Genomic DNA, 16711 nt, shown 5'->3' on the forward strand with positions numbered 1-16711 from the left:
GGACTGCGGGGCCATTAAATGGAGACGCAGCCATAAATCACGTGACCGGCCTCCTACTGACCAATCAGCCCCCACACAGGACTCAGTCAGCAGGTACTGCGCGGTCGATAGTACGTGGGAGCGGTGTGTGTGTGTGCGCTCGTATTGCTGCCATTGTGGGGATCGGCTATTAAGGCCTGTGAGTGAGGACATTTCAGGAACTGGTGACATTTGAAGGGAAAACTGAGTTCTAACATCTATGAACATCTGGGAGATGCACAAACATCCGTGGAAAACAAGGAATATTTGGATTGTGAGGCGTTATTCAGGAACATCATATAATGGGAAGTGTTTGAATATGTTGTAAGAAAATGAACACGTGTGAAGCAATGTTTAGAAATGTTTTTAAAATTAGAATAACGAACGAACAATGAGCCATTTCCAGGAACCAAAGAGCTCAATCCTGCTCCTCACATACAAGGTCTTAAATAATCAGGCCCCATCTTATCTTAATGACCTTGTAGTACCATATCACCCTATTAGAGCACTTCGCTCTCGCTCTGCAGGCCTACTTGTTGTTCCTAGAGTATTTAAAAGTAGAATGGGAGGCAGAGCCTTCAGTTTTCAGGCCCCTCTTCTGTGGAACCAGCTTCCAGTTTGGATTCAGGAGACAGACACTATCTCTACTTTCAAGATTAGGCTTCAAACTTTCCTTTTTGCTAAAGCATATAGTTAGGGCTGGACCAGGTGACCCTGAATCCTCCCTTAGTTATGCTGCAATAGACGTAGGCTGCCGGGGGATTCCCATGATGCATTGAGTTTTTCTTCTTCACTCACTATGTGTTAACAGACCTCTCTGCATTGAATCATATCTGTTATTAATCTCTGTCTCTCTTCCACAGCATGTCTTTATCCTGTCTTCCTTCTCTCACCCCAACCAATCACAGCAGATGGCCCCGCCCCTCCCTGAGCCTGGTTCTGCTGGAGGTTTCTTCCTGTTAAAAGGGAGTTTTTCCTTCCCACTGTCGCCAAAGTGCTGCTCATAGGGGGTCATATGATTGTTGGGCTTTTCTCTGTATCTATGAAGCGCCTTGAGGCGACTTTTGTTGTGATTTGGCGCTATATAAATAAAACTGAATTGAATTGAATTCAACGTGCAGGACGCACAGAGGACATGTTGGCTGTGGGGGACATTTGGCAAATGTTTAAGAAAACCTGCTTACATTTTATTTTGAAAGTGTCGCTCTTATGTTAAAATGTGGACCAATGTTTGGGTCTTACTGGTTATTTCTGAAGTGAAGACATTTTGTTGTGTTTCATTTTTGGAGCTCTTATTCAGTCTTACTATTCACAGAGTAGCTGCACCGTTAGCTTCCTGTTTTATCTGCTTTATTCAGTTTGAGCTCATCAGAAGAGGAAAAACCAGACGAAGAAGATCAATTAGATTCAACGATGGCTTTTTAATCCAGGAATAAAGAAGTTGTTGAAACCTGCTCTAAAACTCTACGTGCAGCCGTCCTTCCTCACAGCTCTGTGATGAAGCCACGATTAGTTTAAGCTCATGAAGCGTCTTCACAAGTGCAGATGTACAAATGTGTGTTTGCGTGTGGACTAATAGGAGGAAATTGCTAATCTAATCAGACCGCAATCCAATTGAAATCAACTGTATCTCACCTCTGTGAGCGTTCAAGCGAGAAAACGAGTCGGGGTTAAACGACGGCTGCCTCCGAAACGCACCGCGCTAATTAAACGAGAGAAAACGTCAATTTAAAAAGAGAAGAAGAAGAAAACCCACGTCAACAGCAAAAAGAGCAGCAGAGAAAGTGCGAGCAGGAAAAGTGACCCCCGGCGAGCCAGCAGTGATGAGGGTTTGCCCTTGACTTGGCTGAACGGTGGCCACACACACACACACACACACACACACACACACACACAGGCTTTCAGACTGATGAGCTAGCTATCATTAGTATCGAGCCTTCAGCCAGGACAGTATCTCCAGAGCTACAGCTGCAGTTTAAACTCTCCGAGGCTTCGTTAACCTGCGCAGCTGGGTTAACAACCTGCAGCAGCCCCCGTGCAGCGCTGCAGCTCCACCCAGCGTGTCACTACCTGCAGATTAGCAGGACACAAAAAGCAGGGCCGGACCCTCCCACACCGGAGGACGACTCAGTCTTTGTTGGTGTATTTACCCTCTGGCTCCTGTTGCTAACCTTCGTGCTACAACAGATCCACAGTGAGTCCACAGAGCACCAGAAACAACAAGGAAGTGTTAAAGAAAGAGCTGCTGTTCAGACATCTGTGAGGCTGAAACATGGAGCAGGAAAACAAGTCTGCAGTTCCTTCATCGTCCAGCAGAGGCGCCAGTCGTGTTTATAGATGACACCTGCACAGGGCAGTGTGTTATAACTCACCTGTGTGTATGACATTAAGGGTTAGAGTTTGCATGATTAGGGGCGTGGCTGTCTGCGAGGCCTTTTAAAATAATTACTCAATTAGATAGAAACCAATGCACGTGCATGTTTGGAGCCACTTGTGTTGTCAATGTGATTTATTTAAAAATCAAACGGCCGTGATGCTGTCGTTAGGAAAAATGACCCAATGATCAGGACATCCTGTTTAAAAGGCTCACACACATTTAAACAGCAGCTCTTTCTTTATCAGTCGTTTGCTTTAAAAGAAGTTCTGTTGAACTTTATTTTGAAAGGGCCAGACATCTGCCATCAAGGTGCCCTTGAGCAAGTCCCTGCTGCAGGTGTGTGTGTTTGCTGGGTAAATAAAGTCAAACAAACACAGACCACCCACCTGGTGCTGCCAGGAGGACAAAACAAACCACAACGAGTGTGTCTGACTGAGCACGCACACACCTGAGGTTAGCAACACAGCTACAGCGTGAACCATGTGACTGACCGGCAGCTGCACACCTGTGTGAGACGGTAACGTCACGTTCAAGGACAACAATTTAAATCAAAAATGAGAGAACCCGAGTGTGTCTGTGTTACTGACGGGACAGACGCTCACACAGTGACGCTGTGGGGACCCCTCCCTCTGTGGACACCCCGTCCCCGTGAGGTCCATCAATACATTTGATCACCTGCTTTAAAGGTGAGTCTGCAGGAGCAGCGATGGAAACGAGACCGTGTGTGGCTGCAGTGACACGTGGCTTTTTTTCCATCTCAGTGACGGCACTTAACCCCCCCTCCCCAACCCCACCCACCTCCAGCTGCTACAATCAATGAAACTGAAATAGGATATGCAAACACACACACAGTCCTGTCTCTGCTCAGAAATATCAGTGAAATATTTCATTATTTCATTTGATTTAAAATCTTTCTCTCCTGCAGCATCGAAACCTGACGTCCGGCCAACGACGACCTGCGGCATCATCAGAACTGAGGGCAGCATGGAACCGCCGCTGCTGCAGGGTGAAGCAGCGAAACATGACGAAGCGTTTAGCAGATGGAGAAATGATGCAGCACTTTCTTTGCTGGCCTGATTTTCTTGCAGCATTTTCAGGAAGCAGCTCGTAGGAAACTGTTATTGTGAGGTTTTCAGCTCCTAAAACTGAGCTGAGGAGACTAATCGTACATTTTTCTGCTGCTTATCTGGGTCTCGGGGGCAGTGATGCCCAGACCCCCCCAACTCTTCTGGAGGAGGTGGCAGGGATGTTCCCATGCTAGCTGGGAGACATAATCTCCTCCCACGTGTCCCAGGCCTCCTCATGGTTGGAGACCCTCACACCGGCTCTGAGGAAGCTCCTTTCTGCTGCTTCTGACCTCAGTCGTTCAGTCACAGCTCACGGTTACAGGTGAGGCCCAATCACCATCACCTCCACCACAGCAGACCAACGCAGCATCCTCATCACTGCTGATGCTGCACCATTACACCTGAAAAACTGGTTCCACTCTTTCCCAACACAAAGCAACCACTTCACTGATGGTGCAAACCAACAACCCCGGTGCAAACCATCCCAGTGCAAACCATCCCAGTGCAAACCATCCCAGTGCAAACCATCCCAGTGCAAACCCTCCCAGTGCACGCTGGAAGCCACGAATCCTCCTCACACCTAACCCTTTCCATGCCGTGGTAACAAAAACGTACAGATACTGTCCAGGTTCAACCCCGGGGAACCGGAGGGCGTTCCTGGAAGAGTCCATCTCCCACCAGGAACAGGTGTGACTCAACGCTCCCGTAACCACAGAGCACACTAACGAACCGCCAACAGGTTAAAAATCTGCTCCTTTGTCTCATTTCTGCTCCTAAACTAAAGCTGAAATTCACAAATTAATGGGACGAGCACGAGGACACAGCTCCTCCTGGAGGTTTGGGTTATTTAAAGAATAACAGCAAGTCAAACTCACAACAAACATGTGAAAGCAGGTCGTGTATCAGCACAGCATTAGCATGAAAACTAGAAGTTAGCCTGGTGTGTGTTGGAATGAGAGCACCACAGCAGGTTTGTACTTCCTCACTCGCAGCGTTTGTTCAGACTTGTGGAGATTGGAGGAGGAGGAGGAGGAGGAGGAGGAGGAGGAGGAGGAGGAGAGCTGGCAGCATCACTGTGATGTGGACGATTACATAAAAAAATAATTATTACTACAGAGCTGCTGCTGCTGCTGCTGCATGATACAGCAGCATCTGTTACCGGCAGGATTACGTGAGCTGGATTTCACTCCGTGATCATCCAACATGGCCGACAGAGAGGAAGAATTCAGGAACAATTGAAAAGGAAAAGAAAAAAGGAGCGAGGAGATTCAGTCACCAGGAATCAAAAAGATTGGTGCTTCACACCGACGGGGAACACAGGGAAGAAGGAAAGCTGCCAGGAGACGGGTGGAAATAAGAGAGGGATGCAGAGAAGCAGCAAAAAGAGGAAGGGGTGGGAGGAAAGATGGAGGAGAGGATGAAATGGAGGGAGGGAAATCATGAATGGGTGATGGAGAGCTCGAATGGGAGAGGTGGTGGAGGAGAAAAGAGAGACGCAGGGAGCACGTGCACAAATGAAAGGTGGAGGAAAATCTGAGAAAATCTTCAGAGAGCAAAAATAAAGTGAGGTCACAGCAGCTGGTTCAGCTTCACATCTCTGCATGAGCCACGATACGAATTCCTAATATGGTCATCTCAGGCTCAGAAGCCCCGCCCATCTGCTGTTTAAACTTCCAGCTTATTTCAGACAGAGGATGAACTGAGGCCCAGCGTGACCCATGCTAAGCTCCTCTAACAGAGTCCAGGAATAAAAGCCAGAACGGGCACAGACAGAAACTCGGTGAGTTTTACGTCAGATTCATCGGGTTTAGAGCGCTCTGTCTGCAGCTAATAAAAGCTTCTTCCATCTCCACCTCTGGTTTTTATTCCAGCTTCAAACATGAGCCTGAGATCTGATTAGCAGACTAAATGTTTGAGACTCAGATTTGGTCCAAATGAAGCTCGTGCAGTTTATGTCTTATTCATGCGACGCCTCTAACGAGGTTCTGTAAGAAGTTATTAAGCACTAAGTGGAGACAGGAGGAGTAAACTCTATCCTGAGTCGATTATTTGAATGAATCGTGTCTTTATTACAGTCTAACATCAATCACAGCGAGCTGCGTGCTCAGCAGGGCTGCTGATGGGTCTCCGGTCTTTGTACGATTCGAGCATCAGAGGTGTTTCACAGGGCGCTAACTGTGAGGACGTCCTCAGCACGGCCTCGCCACTGCCTGACCTCATTACTGCGTTAAAGTGAACTCTGTGAACTTTGAGCCTTCAGGCAGCCAATCGTATATCAGATGGAGACAAAGTACAGCGACTCATTTTAAATCTCACACTGCAGCAAATAAGCTAAGCCCAACAGAAAGTGAAAATAAAAGCGATTCATCAGAAAATAGCGACTTTAAAAAGTGGTCGCACACAGCGAGGGACCCCGTCTGCTGGCCTCACATGAGGGAGCGTCATTACGTTACTGACTGAACTGAGAATGAAGTCGTAACATCTGTCAGGCTCCTCGATCATCTCCAAGACAACCACATAAAGTTTCTACCATGTTAACCTTTCTGTTAGGACACAGCCTTGTTGGGAAGCTTTTATTTTGTGCATATTAAGCTAGCATGTTGCCTTTAAATTGGTTGTTTCGGTTCTCCGGTCTCCACCTGCTCTGCTCCGTGTGCGGTGAGAACAGGTGGCTTTGAGCAAGGCGACGTGCTGAAGTGTTTCGCTTTGCTCGAATTGTTTGCAATGAAATTTGAAAGAATTTCAATTGTTGAAGCAAAGGCATCAGCCAAGTCACATTGAGTCAAACGCTCCCATACAGCCGTCAACCAATGAAATCACGTTACCAAAGCCAAGAGAGCGAGCGGGCAGCGTGACCTGCTCACCATCAAAATGTGGGAATCACTGCGGGGAACAATCCCCGTGTTTAAGAACACAGTCACTCACAGGCAGCTAGCTTTGCTAACTGCTAATTGAAGCACAACTAGCTTGCCTCGTGGTGGTCAGTTACTGACACCGTGACCATGAAGGCAGCAGAGATACGCCCACAAACATGAAGAACACCAACGTCAAGCACTGAAGCGTTCACATAAGAGCAGGGAGGTGACAAGCTTGGCCCTCATCACCCAGGCCGCCTATCAACCATCGGTTGCTAAGGAAACGTGCTGGCTGTCACTGCGTGAGATCGGTCGCAAAAGATGGGGGCCCCAAAAGCCTCTGTGTGATTGCTTTGGTCACCAGCAGGTTGCCAGAGTTGCACTTAGATACATTGAAGAAGGCAACTCATCTCCACGTTAGCGTCTTTCTAACGAGCGAGCGGAGAGAGAGGGCAACACAAGACTGTGTTCTTTCAAAGTAAAAGTTGTGCTTAACTAGTGCAAAAAGGTGCAGCTTTTACTTTGGAGGTGACTGGTCTCCATTTCCAGTTTGTGACTCTTCCGCTTGAAGAGAAGTTGGCGAGTGTTTGCAGACAAGTCAGCGTCTTCCATGCAAATTATGGGTGACCATGGCAACCTGCTAGAAACCAAAGCAACCATCTTTTGACCACTTTCACCTGAAAACTACCAACAACCGCCTGCACACTGGTCGGCTGGTCCACGGTAGACGACCTCATTCATCTTTGTCCTGCTAACTTTTATTATTCTTTGTTTTTATTCATCACATTTCATTTTATGAAGTTAAGTCTGACACAAGAATGATTCGCAGTGATTTCACCATAAGAAAAGTTTCAGAAACGACTTCTCAGCAGATCCGTTTTCTGGTGACACATCAGAGGCTCTGGTGAGTGCAGGACTTGGGGTTGGGACCAGTTTTAGCAGACCGAGCGGCTCATTGTAAAGTCTGAGCTCATCTATCAGGCAGAATCGTCCTCTTTCCATCAGGTGAGTCTCTTTGTTCACACAGCAGGAAACAGTTCAACGATTTTCTGATAATTCAGTGAAATCTGGCTGATTTTAGTCTTTCTGTCTGAGGAAAGAGTCAAATCTTTGTCTGTTCAGCTGCTCTCAAGTTCCAATCACTGGTTTTCTTTTTGATCAGGAAGCAGGAGGCAGACTGACGGAGGGAGAAAGGACAATAAAAGAGAGAAGAGAGGAAGCTAGGAAGGTGTAGGAAGGGAGGAGATAAGGAAATAAGCAAGATGAAAAATGAGGTAAGGGAAAAGGAAAATAGGAAAAAGGGCCAGAGAAGAAGTGATGGAGGTAATACACGTTACAGGAAGGATGGGTGGAGGAAAAGAGGTGAAGATGGAGGGATGAGGAGAGAATGAGAGAAGGGCGGATGACTGATTCAAGATTCAGGAAGTTTTTTTGTCATTCGGTGAGTTATTCACAGAAATAAACAGGCGAGTGTGTCTCACCTACAGAGCAACAATAAGAGCAGCAACACAAGCTAACATTAGCATAGCCACCAGCAGCTGACCCACACTCAGGTGTAAACAGCCACACCAGTCAGGTACAGCCTCACAGGAGGCAGCGAGGAGGAAAAGGAGGCAGAGAGGAGGCAGCGAGGAGGCAGAGAGGAGGAAGAGAGGAGGAAAAGGAGGCAGCGAGGAGGAAAAGAGGAGGAAAAGGAGGCAGAGAGGAGGAAAAGGAGGCAGAGAGGAGGCAGCGAGGAGGCAGAGAGGAGGAAGAGAGGAGGAAAAGGAGGCAGCGAGGAGGAAGAGAGGAGGAAAAGAGGAGGAAGAGAGGAGGCAGAGGGGTGGACGGACAGCAGTGCGGTAAACTCAGGCGCTGCTGAGCCCCTCACTTTCTCAATGCAAATCACCTCAATACACACACACAGCATTCAGCTGCTGATTTATTGATCACGTATTATTGATCAGGCTCCTCCCAGAAACACAGGGAGGTGGAGGAGAAAGATGGAGGTGAAGAAACCGCAACAAATGAGGATTCATTCATAAAAACATCCCAGGCTCGATCAATAATCGGTGACACGCGCTGATGGCGGATCGATGCGTGTACGAATGTGCGCGTGCAGCTGTGCTCCGCCTCACGCGAACCCGGCTGAACCCAAGGTGGTGTCGGCGGCGGGAGGCGCGTGGAGGTGCTGCAGAGTTTGACTCGCTGATGTGACACCCCCCCCCCCCCTCCCTCCCACCACCACCACCACCACCACCACCCAGCATCAGCTGTTCGCTCGCGGCGGCCGCATAAACGCCGCATTCCGCAGGCGCGTCAAAGCCGCACAGGACCGTGACCCCCCCACCCCCACCCCGGATCCCTCCCTTCTGACGGTGCCCCCACACTCACGCGGCTCCGTCAGGGACGAGGCGCGCGCAGCTCCTGGATGCGGCCTGGAAAAAAAAATCTCTGCATTTTGGTCCCCCCCTTCCCCCCATCAGGTCACACAGGCACGCGCGGCCTGAATGCGCGCGGATGGGCGCGTGTTGAAGCCGTTTTCCCATCATGCACGGGGGGGCTCTGCGGCGGCCTTTGATGTTAGCGCCACAAAACCCCAAAAAACAGCAGAAATAAAAAAAGCGGGAAAGTGTCCGGCCGCAGCCGTGACCTCCACTCACGCACGCGCACGGAGCACGCGCTCAAGCCGACAGTAACGGTCCGTCCTCGCGCTCTGTATTCACAGCATGAAGCTCCGCAGAGCCACAGACCCCCTCCCCCCTCCCCCCGCTCCTCCGGAGGCCGCAGGAGGAGGATGTGCGAACATGATGGAGGCCGACAGGGAAGAGGAGACGGAGGAGGAGGAGGAGAGCTTACGCTTCGCAGTTCCGCCGTGCGGTCCTTCATCGTGTCGCCGCGCCGCTGCTACAAACGGAGAATCGTCCCTGGTCCAGGGGGGAGGGGGGGAGGCTTCCGGCTCCGCGTCGTTCGTCGTTTTCTCCGCTGCGAGGTCCTCGCGGTCCTCCTGCTGCTGCTCCTCTCGGCTCTTCTTCACGGAGGCAGAGATGGAGGGAGGAACGCGTCTCCGCCTTCTGCTTCTGCTCCTCGGGCTCGCTGTCCGCGCCTCCTTCTTCCTCCCGCGTCCTTCTTCTTATTCGTTTTTTTTTTTAATGTCCGCCGCTCTGGCTCGGCTGGCCCCCCCGTCGGTCCGCGGCTTTCTCTTCTTCCTCCTCGGTGTGGTCGCAGTGTGGCCCCGCAGCGCGCAAAGCAGCAGCCCGGCAGGAAAACCGAGCGAGAGAGAGAGGGGGAGGAGGCACGGGGGAGGTGGTACTGATGCTGCAGAAAAGAGAGAGGAGGGAGGCAGGGAGGGAGGAGAGGGGTGGGGGCGATGCGGAGGGAATGGAGAGACAGGGCGCAGGCGCAGTTCCCTCCCCGCCCTCCCTACCTGCTCCCCCTCCTCCCCCCTCCGCAGCAGAGGCAGGGAGGAGGAGGGGGAGAAGGTGTGCTTGAATTCAGGTGAATCACACTGTAAAATGTAATATTGTGTTTAATTAAAAATATTAAATAGGCTGAACTCAGTTTTTATCAATTTGTTATTAGAACTTGATTTAAATAAGTTACCAGTACTTTTCATGCAAAAACGCTGATAAACTCAATTTATTTGAGTTGTAAGCTGGAAGTTTTGCTTCTCAGGGCGGAAGGATGAAAGATGTGTTTTGAAAATGCCACGTCACTACCGTCCTCCTCCCTCTCGGATCAGTCCGCATGTTCACGGTGCATTTGTTATGGAATATGTTGAGCAAACCTGGAGAAGCGTCAGCTCAAGATATTATTGTTTTCATTGCTGTGCATCTTTACCTGATACACTGACTTGGTGAGTAAATGTTTACTCTTATTCAAACTTTGTGGCTTCTCTTAGTTTAGCACCAGGTTTATAATCTTGCTAGCTAGTTAGTGTTAGCCTAGCGTTGCTGCTGCCGCTGGGCTCAGCGAAAAGAGGCGGTTCCACTTGTTGCCGATGGTCAGAGCCTGTGTAAGCGCGGCAATGGCGGAGGAGCGCGGCTAAAAACTTATTACTTTTTCTGGGTCACAAAATAAACGTTTAAGATATTTTCAGGCGAGAATGTAGCTGTGTAAAGTTCAAATATCTGCTCGATTTATCAAGACACCACATATTTGCAAAAATGCTCTGACGTTTTCGGAGACGTCCATTTTTTTCATGCTTTGTGGCAGCTTTTGAACATCTGTGACCCATTAAGGATCAAATCAGTTTCTGAAAAATGTTCTGCTTTTTCTCCCTCTGCTTGCTTCTTACTGTCTTTGACGATCGGGACCAGCACTCCTGCTGTTGGACAGAAAGACATCAGTAAGTATTTTGGTTTTCCAATATATTAGCAACTGTCAGTGACATTTATATTAATCAGGCTGAACTTTAATCATACTTTAGATCAGCCTATTTTACTTATTGTTTTATTTGTGCTTTGGTTTGGGGAAGTTGTTTCTGATCTTTTCCTGTCTTCTGTTATTAGACCTGAGATATGACTGCACTATGCTGTTGCTGGTGACTCCAGTTAATTCTACAAGACATTCTGTGTAAGTAAACAAACAACAACAGTTTGCATTTCTTGAAAGATCACATCCCCCAAACTTAGTTTAGAGGGTCTACACTGTATATAGTGAAGTCTGCAAGTTTTCTAACGGCAAAATCTGTTTTGTGCCCAAATCATTTTGCACATCATTAGAATGAAAGTTATTGGCCATGTTTGCATAGCCCTTTTTAAAATGATGCTTTCATGACATTATTGTGTGTTGGGTGGTGGTCAGGGCTATCCAGACTGACAGTGGGACGTTGAATGTCACCTCTCCGGTGGGGAGGGAGCCTGAGATTGTGTAAATTGGAGTCTGTTTTATACCAAATGCAGAAAAAATGTTTTAAGAAAGCAATTAAGTTCATGTTCCAAAAAATATGATTGTTTGCTTGCAGAACACCAGGAGAGATGAGTCCTCCGCCGCGAACTGAGCATCCGATAAGAAGGAAACAGGAAGTCAAATAAGTACGTTTTACAAGGAAGGTCTGCAAAAGAGCTTCTCTGAGCGCACAGCTCCACTGTCACAGATCTCAGAGCAGCTTTGGGATGTGGAGGGGCAGCAGATTCCCATCATGGATGAGGCGGTTGTGTGATGATATCATGATGATGTCATGTCAACATGGAGGAACGTTTCCAGCAGCTTGTTGAACCTGATCCGTGAAAGACACAGGTGTACCTAATAAAGTGTCCAGTGTGTGTTTGGTCTGAGCGTGGAGGTGTGAGCTTTCAGGGGGGCGTGATAAACGAGTCCTCGGTCTCCTAAATGGAGTTTTAATGGTGGAGATGAACTCTGGATCTCCGACGGGCTGGCTCAGCGCCCGGGAGAAGCACCACCAGCCCCCACCCACCTCCATTACCACACTCCTTTCACCCCCTCCTCATCACTTGTCAAATCATTATTTAAATGTTCGGTGCGACGGGAAAAAGGAGCTCTTTGTGTGATCGGAGAGGAGGAGGGAGGTCTGTTTGACATGATGGTAAAAGGACTCTGGTGTCATCACAGATTCACCTTGCCGTCTCGCCCGCCCCGCCCCGCCCCGCAGGCGAACAGTGTGACCCATTATTGAATCAGCCTGACCTCAGTAACACTGCTGATCAGTTTCTGGGCTCAGTCACTCATGTCGGGTCACAGTGAATGAAAATAAAGGTCATCTGTACAAATGTTGCTCATTGGAAGATTACCCAGCATACGCTCACTGATTGGTGACTGCAGGTGACGAGGGTGTCGTTCCACAGCCAGCCTCAAAGCACCAAGGCGGCATCGGCCAGAATATTCACATCCGTGCTTCAAAACTTGACTTGAAGTACTGAGTGACATCACAGCGGCATAGCTGGACTGGCCATTGGGCATTTGCCCGATGGGCCAATGGTGATTTTTTTATTTTTATGGGCCGATGATTTTTTTTAATAATTTATTTTATAACAGTATAAACAATGAAAGGTGGTGGATTGGTCAGATGCTGGCAGATGTGTAAAAATAACTCAGTTGTTTGGTGGTGGCTATGGTGGAGCTGCCACAAGAGGCCAGGTGGATGAGGGAAGGGGAGGCAGGAGAAGCAGAGACCTGAGGCGGTGAACTGAACTTCAGGTAAGAAGTTCTGACCTGCAGTCTATCTGGGTCAGATATAAACCAAGTTTAGGTGGAGTTTATTTTCCTTATGCTGACTTTTTACCGTCAGTTACAATAACTCGTACTGCGTACTAGCTAGCATGACGGAGTTTCTACAGCTGGGTGGGTGCTATGATGTTACTGATAGTGAAGTTTATTTTATTCATAAGGTTAGTTAGTAGAGTTGCCTACCGTCCCCTAAAACACGGAATCGTCTCGTATTCAGAGAAATTATTACGCGTTTCGTGTTGAGGTGAAAAGGAACAGTTTGTCCCGAACTTCAGCTACAATGAAAAAAGACACAAAGCTGGATTTATTCTGTCTTTATGCTGCAGCTGCTTCTTCTCCTCTCATTCAATCATGAAACTGATCAATGATCAGCTGATCGTCTCTCTTGTTTGTTTATCGCCCACTTTGCGCCAGAAAGAGGAAACCAGCGGATGTCGCTAAACAACAGCAGCACGTTTAAGCTTGATCAGCTGTTGTTAGAATTTATTTAATATTAATTTCTAGTATCAGCTGATGTTTGCTGGAGCCACAGCTGTAAAGCTGCTGGTCATGATGGTTTGGATATGTGGTGAGAGGGAAACATGAAGATGAAACCAGGAGATGTCCTTACTGAATCATCAGAGCTGAACAGCTGATGGAGAAACAGGTTTACCTTTTAGGTGACATGGATGAGTTGAAGTTATGAACTGTTTCTGAGAGACAAATAACACCAGGATCCTTTTCTAAGTAGCTGACAGCTGGTAACTGTGCAGGGGCGGGTCTAGCAAAGTGTTGCCAGGGGGGCAGGTAGGGCATTAACAGGGAGAGGGGGGCACAAAGAAATACTTTCTTATTCTCATTTAAAATGTCTAATTCTTGTCTAAGGTTCTTCTTCCCCTCAGTAGCTTTTCCTTCTCACTGTCTTTTATTATGATTTTTATTCTTTATCATTGTTACTTCTTTTATACTAACAATATATTTAATTGTTAGATTGCTTTTACGTCAGCTGTGTTTAAATGTGCTACAGAAATGATCTGAGCTCACCGACGTCTTCATGAACTTTGCTGGTCGTCCTTCTTTCATTTGGATTTAAAGCTGTTTTGTTGCTTCTCTTAAAATTTTACATCTTTTGATATTTTAGCTGCAGTGCTCTCCATGTGTCCCATATGTGTTTACCTTTTTTTTGCACATTATACACATTATTCTGTTTCTATTTATTTGCTATGATTTGCTATTTGTCATGTAACATTGCTGCTCTCACTGTCCCAGGTTTGTTTGTGGAAGCGTTCTGTTGCCGGCAAATTAAACATTTGGCAAATTAAGGTAAATACATAGTTACACGTTTCTTTATATTTTATTGTGTTACAGATTAAGTCATTTGTTCATACTTTGTTCTGTCTTCTCAGTCTTCACGTGGGTCAGGTGTGGGAAACACCCGCCTAGCATTTCCTCATTTTAAAGTCCTGATGATGTCACACATGACATCAGCAGGTTGAACCAAGTGGAGGGGTTTCTTTTGTTTGTGTCAAGGTCTGAAGGGATTTGTTGAATCTTTTTCTTTTCATTAATACGGCCATTTAGTTGTGTAAATATTAGAAGTGTGAGGTTTTGTGTCTTTTTTAATCATCTGTAGAGTTTTAGATCCCTCAGTGTGAGTCAGTGCTACTGGCTGGGCTAATTGAACGGAAATTGATGGCCCTATTTACAGCCAGTCTCTACCAGAGAGAGGAGAGGTGTGTTAACAGAGCCATGGTCTGTTGAGTTTTGTTAACTGAGTTACTTTGGGGGGAAGTTTTGTTAAGTTACATTAAATTGAGTTCACTGTAAATAAATTGCTCACCTCTGGAAACCTGAAATGTCTACATAGTCTGCTTTCTTGCCTCCTTCCACAAATCTACTTCTGAACTTGTTCAGTAACCACTGTCCAAAGTGGAGTTTGTATATTTTAAAAGCATGAAGAAAAGAAAAAGGATAAATATAAAAAGTCAGGGAGGAGCTGCATTAAATGTGGTTTTCAGGGAAATCTGTGAAACAATAGTAAAAAAGCAGTGATGCGAACCCTGCAGCCCATTCAGAATGTATTAAATCAAGACTACAACTTCTAACCTGAGGATGTCCTTCTCTACCTCTGAAGCAGGCCTTCCTCATCCTCCCAGCTGCCTCTTAGCCTTCAGATATCTACAGTTTTAATAATGCCCTGTAACTGTAAATATCTGAAACAGGGTTATTGCTGTGAGGCATGAGAGGGCATGCAGACGTGTTTTAACGACGAAGATCTCAGACGTCTGACGTACGTTCACTCGCACCACTGTAAAATGTAAACGAGGGTCTCTGAACCTCCTGACTCAGTCGGCCAGAGGTCAACGCTGTGAGTCAGAGCTGAGTCACGAGTCCATGCCGCTCTGACCAATCAGAGCACAGAGAGACGGTGCTGGAGGGCCTTACAGAGCTGATGGTAAAAACCAGCTGGGGTCTTCTAAAAGATGACCGAACATTTGGAGGTCTGCCAGCTTAAAGTCTTTTAATCGAGCTTCTCAGACGCAGGATACTCAATCTGTCCATGTTAGCATGCATGCAACTGCTAGCTAGCATTAGCTGAGCCTCCAAATCAAAGAATTCCTTCACGAATCAAAAATCAAATCTGATGGTCTTTGTTTGAGAAAACTGTCTTTGTTCTGGCTAATGTTGGCTAACAGAGTACTTAATACCCAAGATAGCAGCTAGCTGGCTAATACTGTCTCTGTGTGAAGCTACATCAGCGTTAGCGTTCATTTTTCAGGGGTTGGGTCTATAACCTGGTGTCTTGAGTTTATTTTGTATTTTTGTTTTTCTTATGTTAGATTGCTTTAATGTTAAGTTTTTGTGTTATTTAGTTAGTTAGGGTTTATTCAAGCGATTTATTCCAGTTTGTGTTCCTTCCATGTCTCATGTTTCTGAGTCTTTTCCTGTCTTCTGTGTCTCTCTTGTCCTCTATGTTTAATGTTTAATTATGCTTTCGTCTCCCTTATCTGTCCCCATGTCTCTCCTTGTGTTTCTCCCCAGTCTGTCATGTCTGCCTTTCATAATGTTTCCTGTTTTATTTTGAAAGTCCTGTGTTTCCATGTTCAGCATGTTTAGTTTTACTTCCCTTGTTGCATCAGGTTCATTTGTGCCAGCTGTGTTTCCCAGGTGTTTCCTTCATTACCCTTCTGTGTATTTAAGTCTCCTTCTGTTCGGTGTCGGGTCGTTCGTGCACTTCAAGTCACAGGATTATTTTCGCGCTTGGGTTCATGTTCACAGTTTTCATGGTTAATCCTGGCTTCCTCAGTTTAGGTTATCATGTAATTTGGGCTTTTGTTTCTACGTAGTTCTGCCCGTCGTGTTTTCCAGCTTTTGCGTCAGCACCACAAACACAGTTTATGTTTATGTTGTCAATTTGTGATTAGTGAACTGTATTTTGTCATGAAAGGACCAAAGATTTTCAGGGCACAAAAACACATTTAATACCTCAGTAAACATGTTCAGTTGGTTTTCCATCGCTCGGGCAACGTCGCTTCCCCAGAAAGGAAAACAACTCTGAAAGTTTACTTTGTCTTTATAATCGAGATTAAAATCTGAGCACTTAATAAATCTTAGATCATCTTTGAGATGAAACACTGACACTGGAGTCACACTGATTCATACCTGTTTTGATCATAATTGATTGATCATCTATTAACTGTTGAACCAGTGATGGCAATGAGGCTGAAAAGACGATAATATACAGTTGACCGTGCAAGTATGTATATGTATATGCAGGCCTCCATGCAGGTCTGGTGTTTATGACGGAGGCTTGTCTGTCATCACTGTGGAGGGTTTTGGTCCACTCGTCTTTGCTGCTTCAGCTTATTCAGCTTTGCAGCATTCGTGTACGCACAGCCTCGCAGGTTGAGGTCTGGACTCTGTCCTGCTGATGACCCAGTTTTCTCCAAGTTCTCTCAGTGACTGCAAGACGCCCAAACCCTGATCCCTCCACCGCCGTGCTGACAGCTATTGTGAGGTGTTTGGTTTCCTCCAAACGTGGTGCTGTGCATTATAAACAAACAGCTCCGCTTTGGTCTCATTTCTAGGTGCAGTTCTGCAAAACAAATTTATTTTTGCTTTCTCCTGCAACCCAAACAATCCATCCTCGTTCAGCCTTTGTCTAATTGTGCTGTCATGAACTTTAACCTGCTAACTGCAGAGTCTGGTTTTGGGGTTTTGTGGAATTGTGTTTACACACCTGAATG

The 16711-nt window shown here is 46.8% G+C and overlaps 1 protein-coding gene and 1 long non-coding RNA gene across 2 annotated transcripts in view; one reads left to right on the forward strand and one right to left on the reverse strand.

The window, feature by feature from the left end:
• The window catches only part of stx1b (syntaxin 1B), a 46840-nt gene extending 37179 nt beyond the window's left edge, over positions 1-9661 (reverse strand). Inside the window, exon 1 of the mRNA XM_006805263.3 lies at positions 9156-9661. Coding sequence (XP_006805326.1) covers positions 9156-9185 — 30 coding nt within the window. The 5' untranslated portion in view covers positions 9186-9661. The remainder of the gene's footprint in view (positions 1-9155) is intronic.
• A 67-nt stretch (positions 9662-9728) lies between these two features.
• Positions 9729-14311, forward strand: LOC102783929 (uncharacterized). Its single transcript, XR_437471.3, has 5 exons — positions 9729-10152; positions 10616-10644; positions 10808-10871; positions 11263-11332; positions 13734-14311. It is a non-coding gene; the product is annotated as an uncharacterized LOC102783929 (long non-coding RNA).
• Positions 14312-16711: the final 2400 nt, after the last annotated feature.

Source organism: Neolamprologus brichardi, chromosome 4, assembly GCF_056152115.1.
Source record: "Neolamprologus brichardi isolate AB-2024 chromosome 4, ASM5615211v1, whole genome shotgun sequence".
Classification (NCBI taxonomy): Eukaryota; Metazoa; Chordata; class Actinopteri; order Cichliformes; family Cichlidae; genus Neolamprologus; species Neolamprologus brichardi.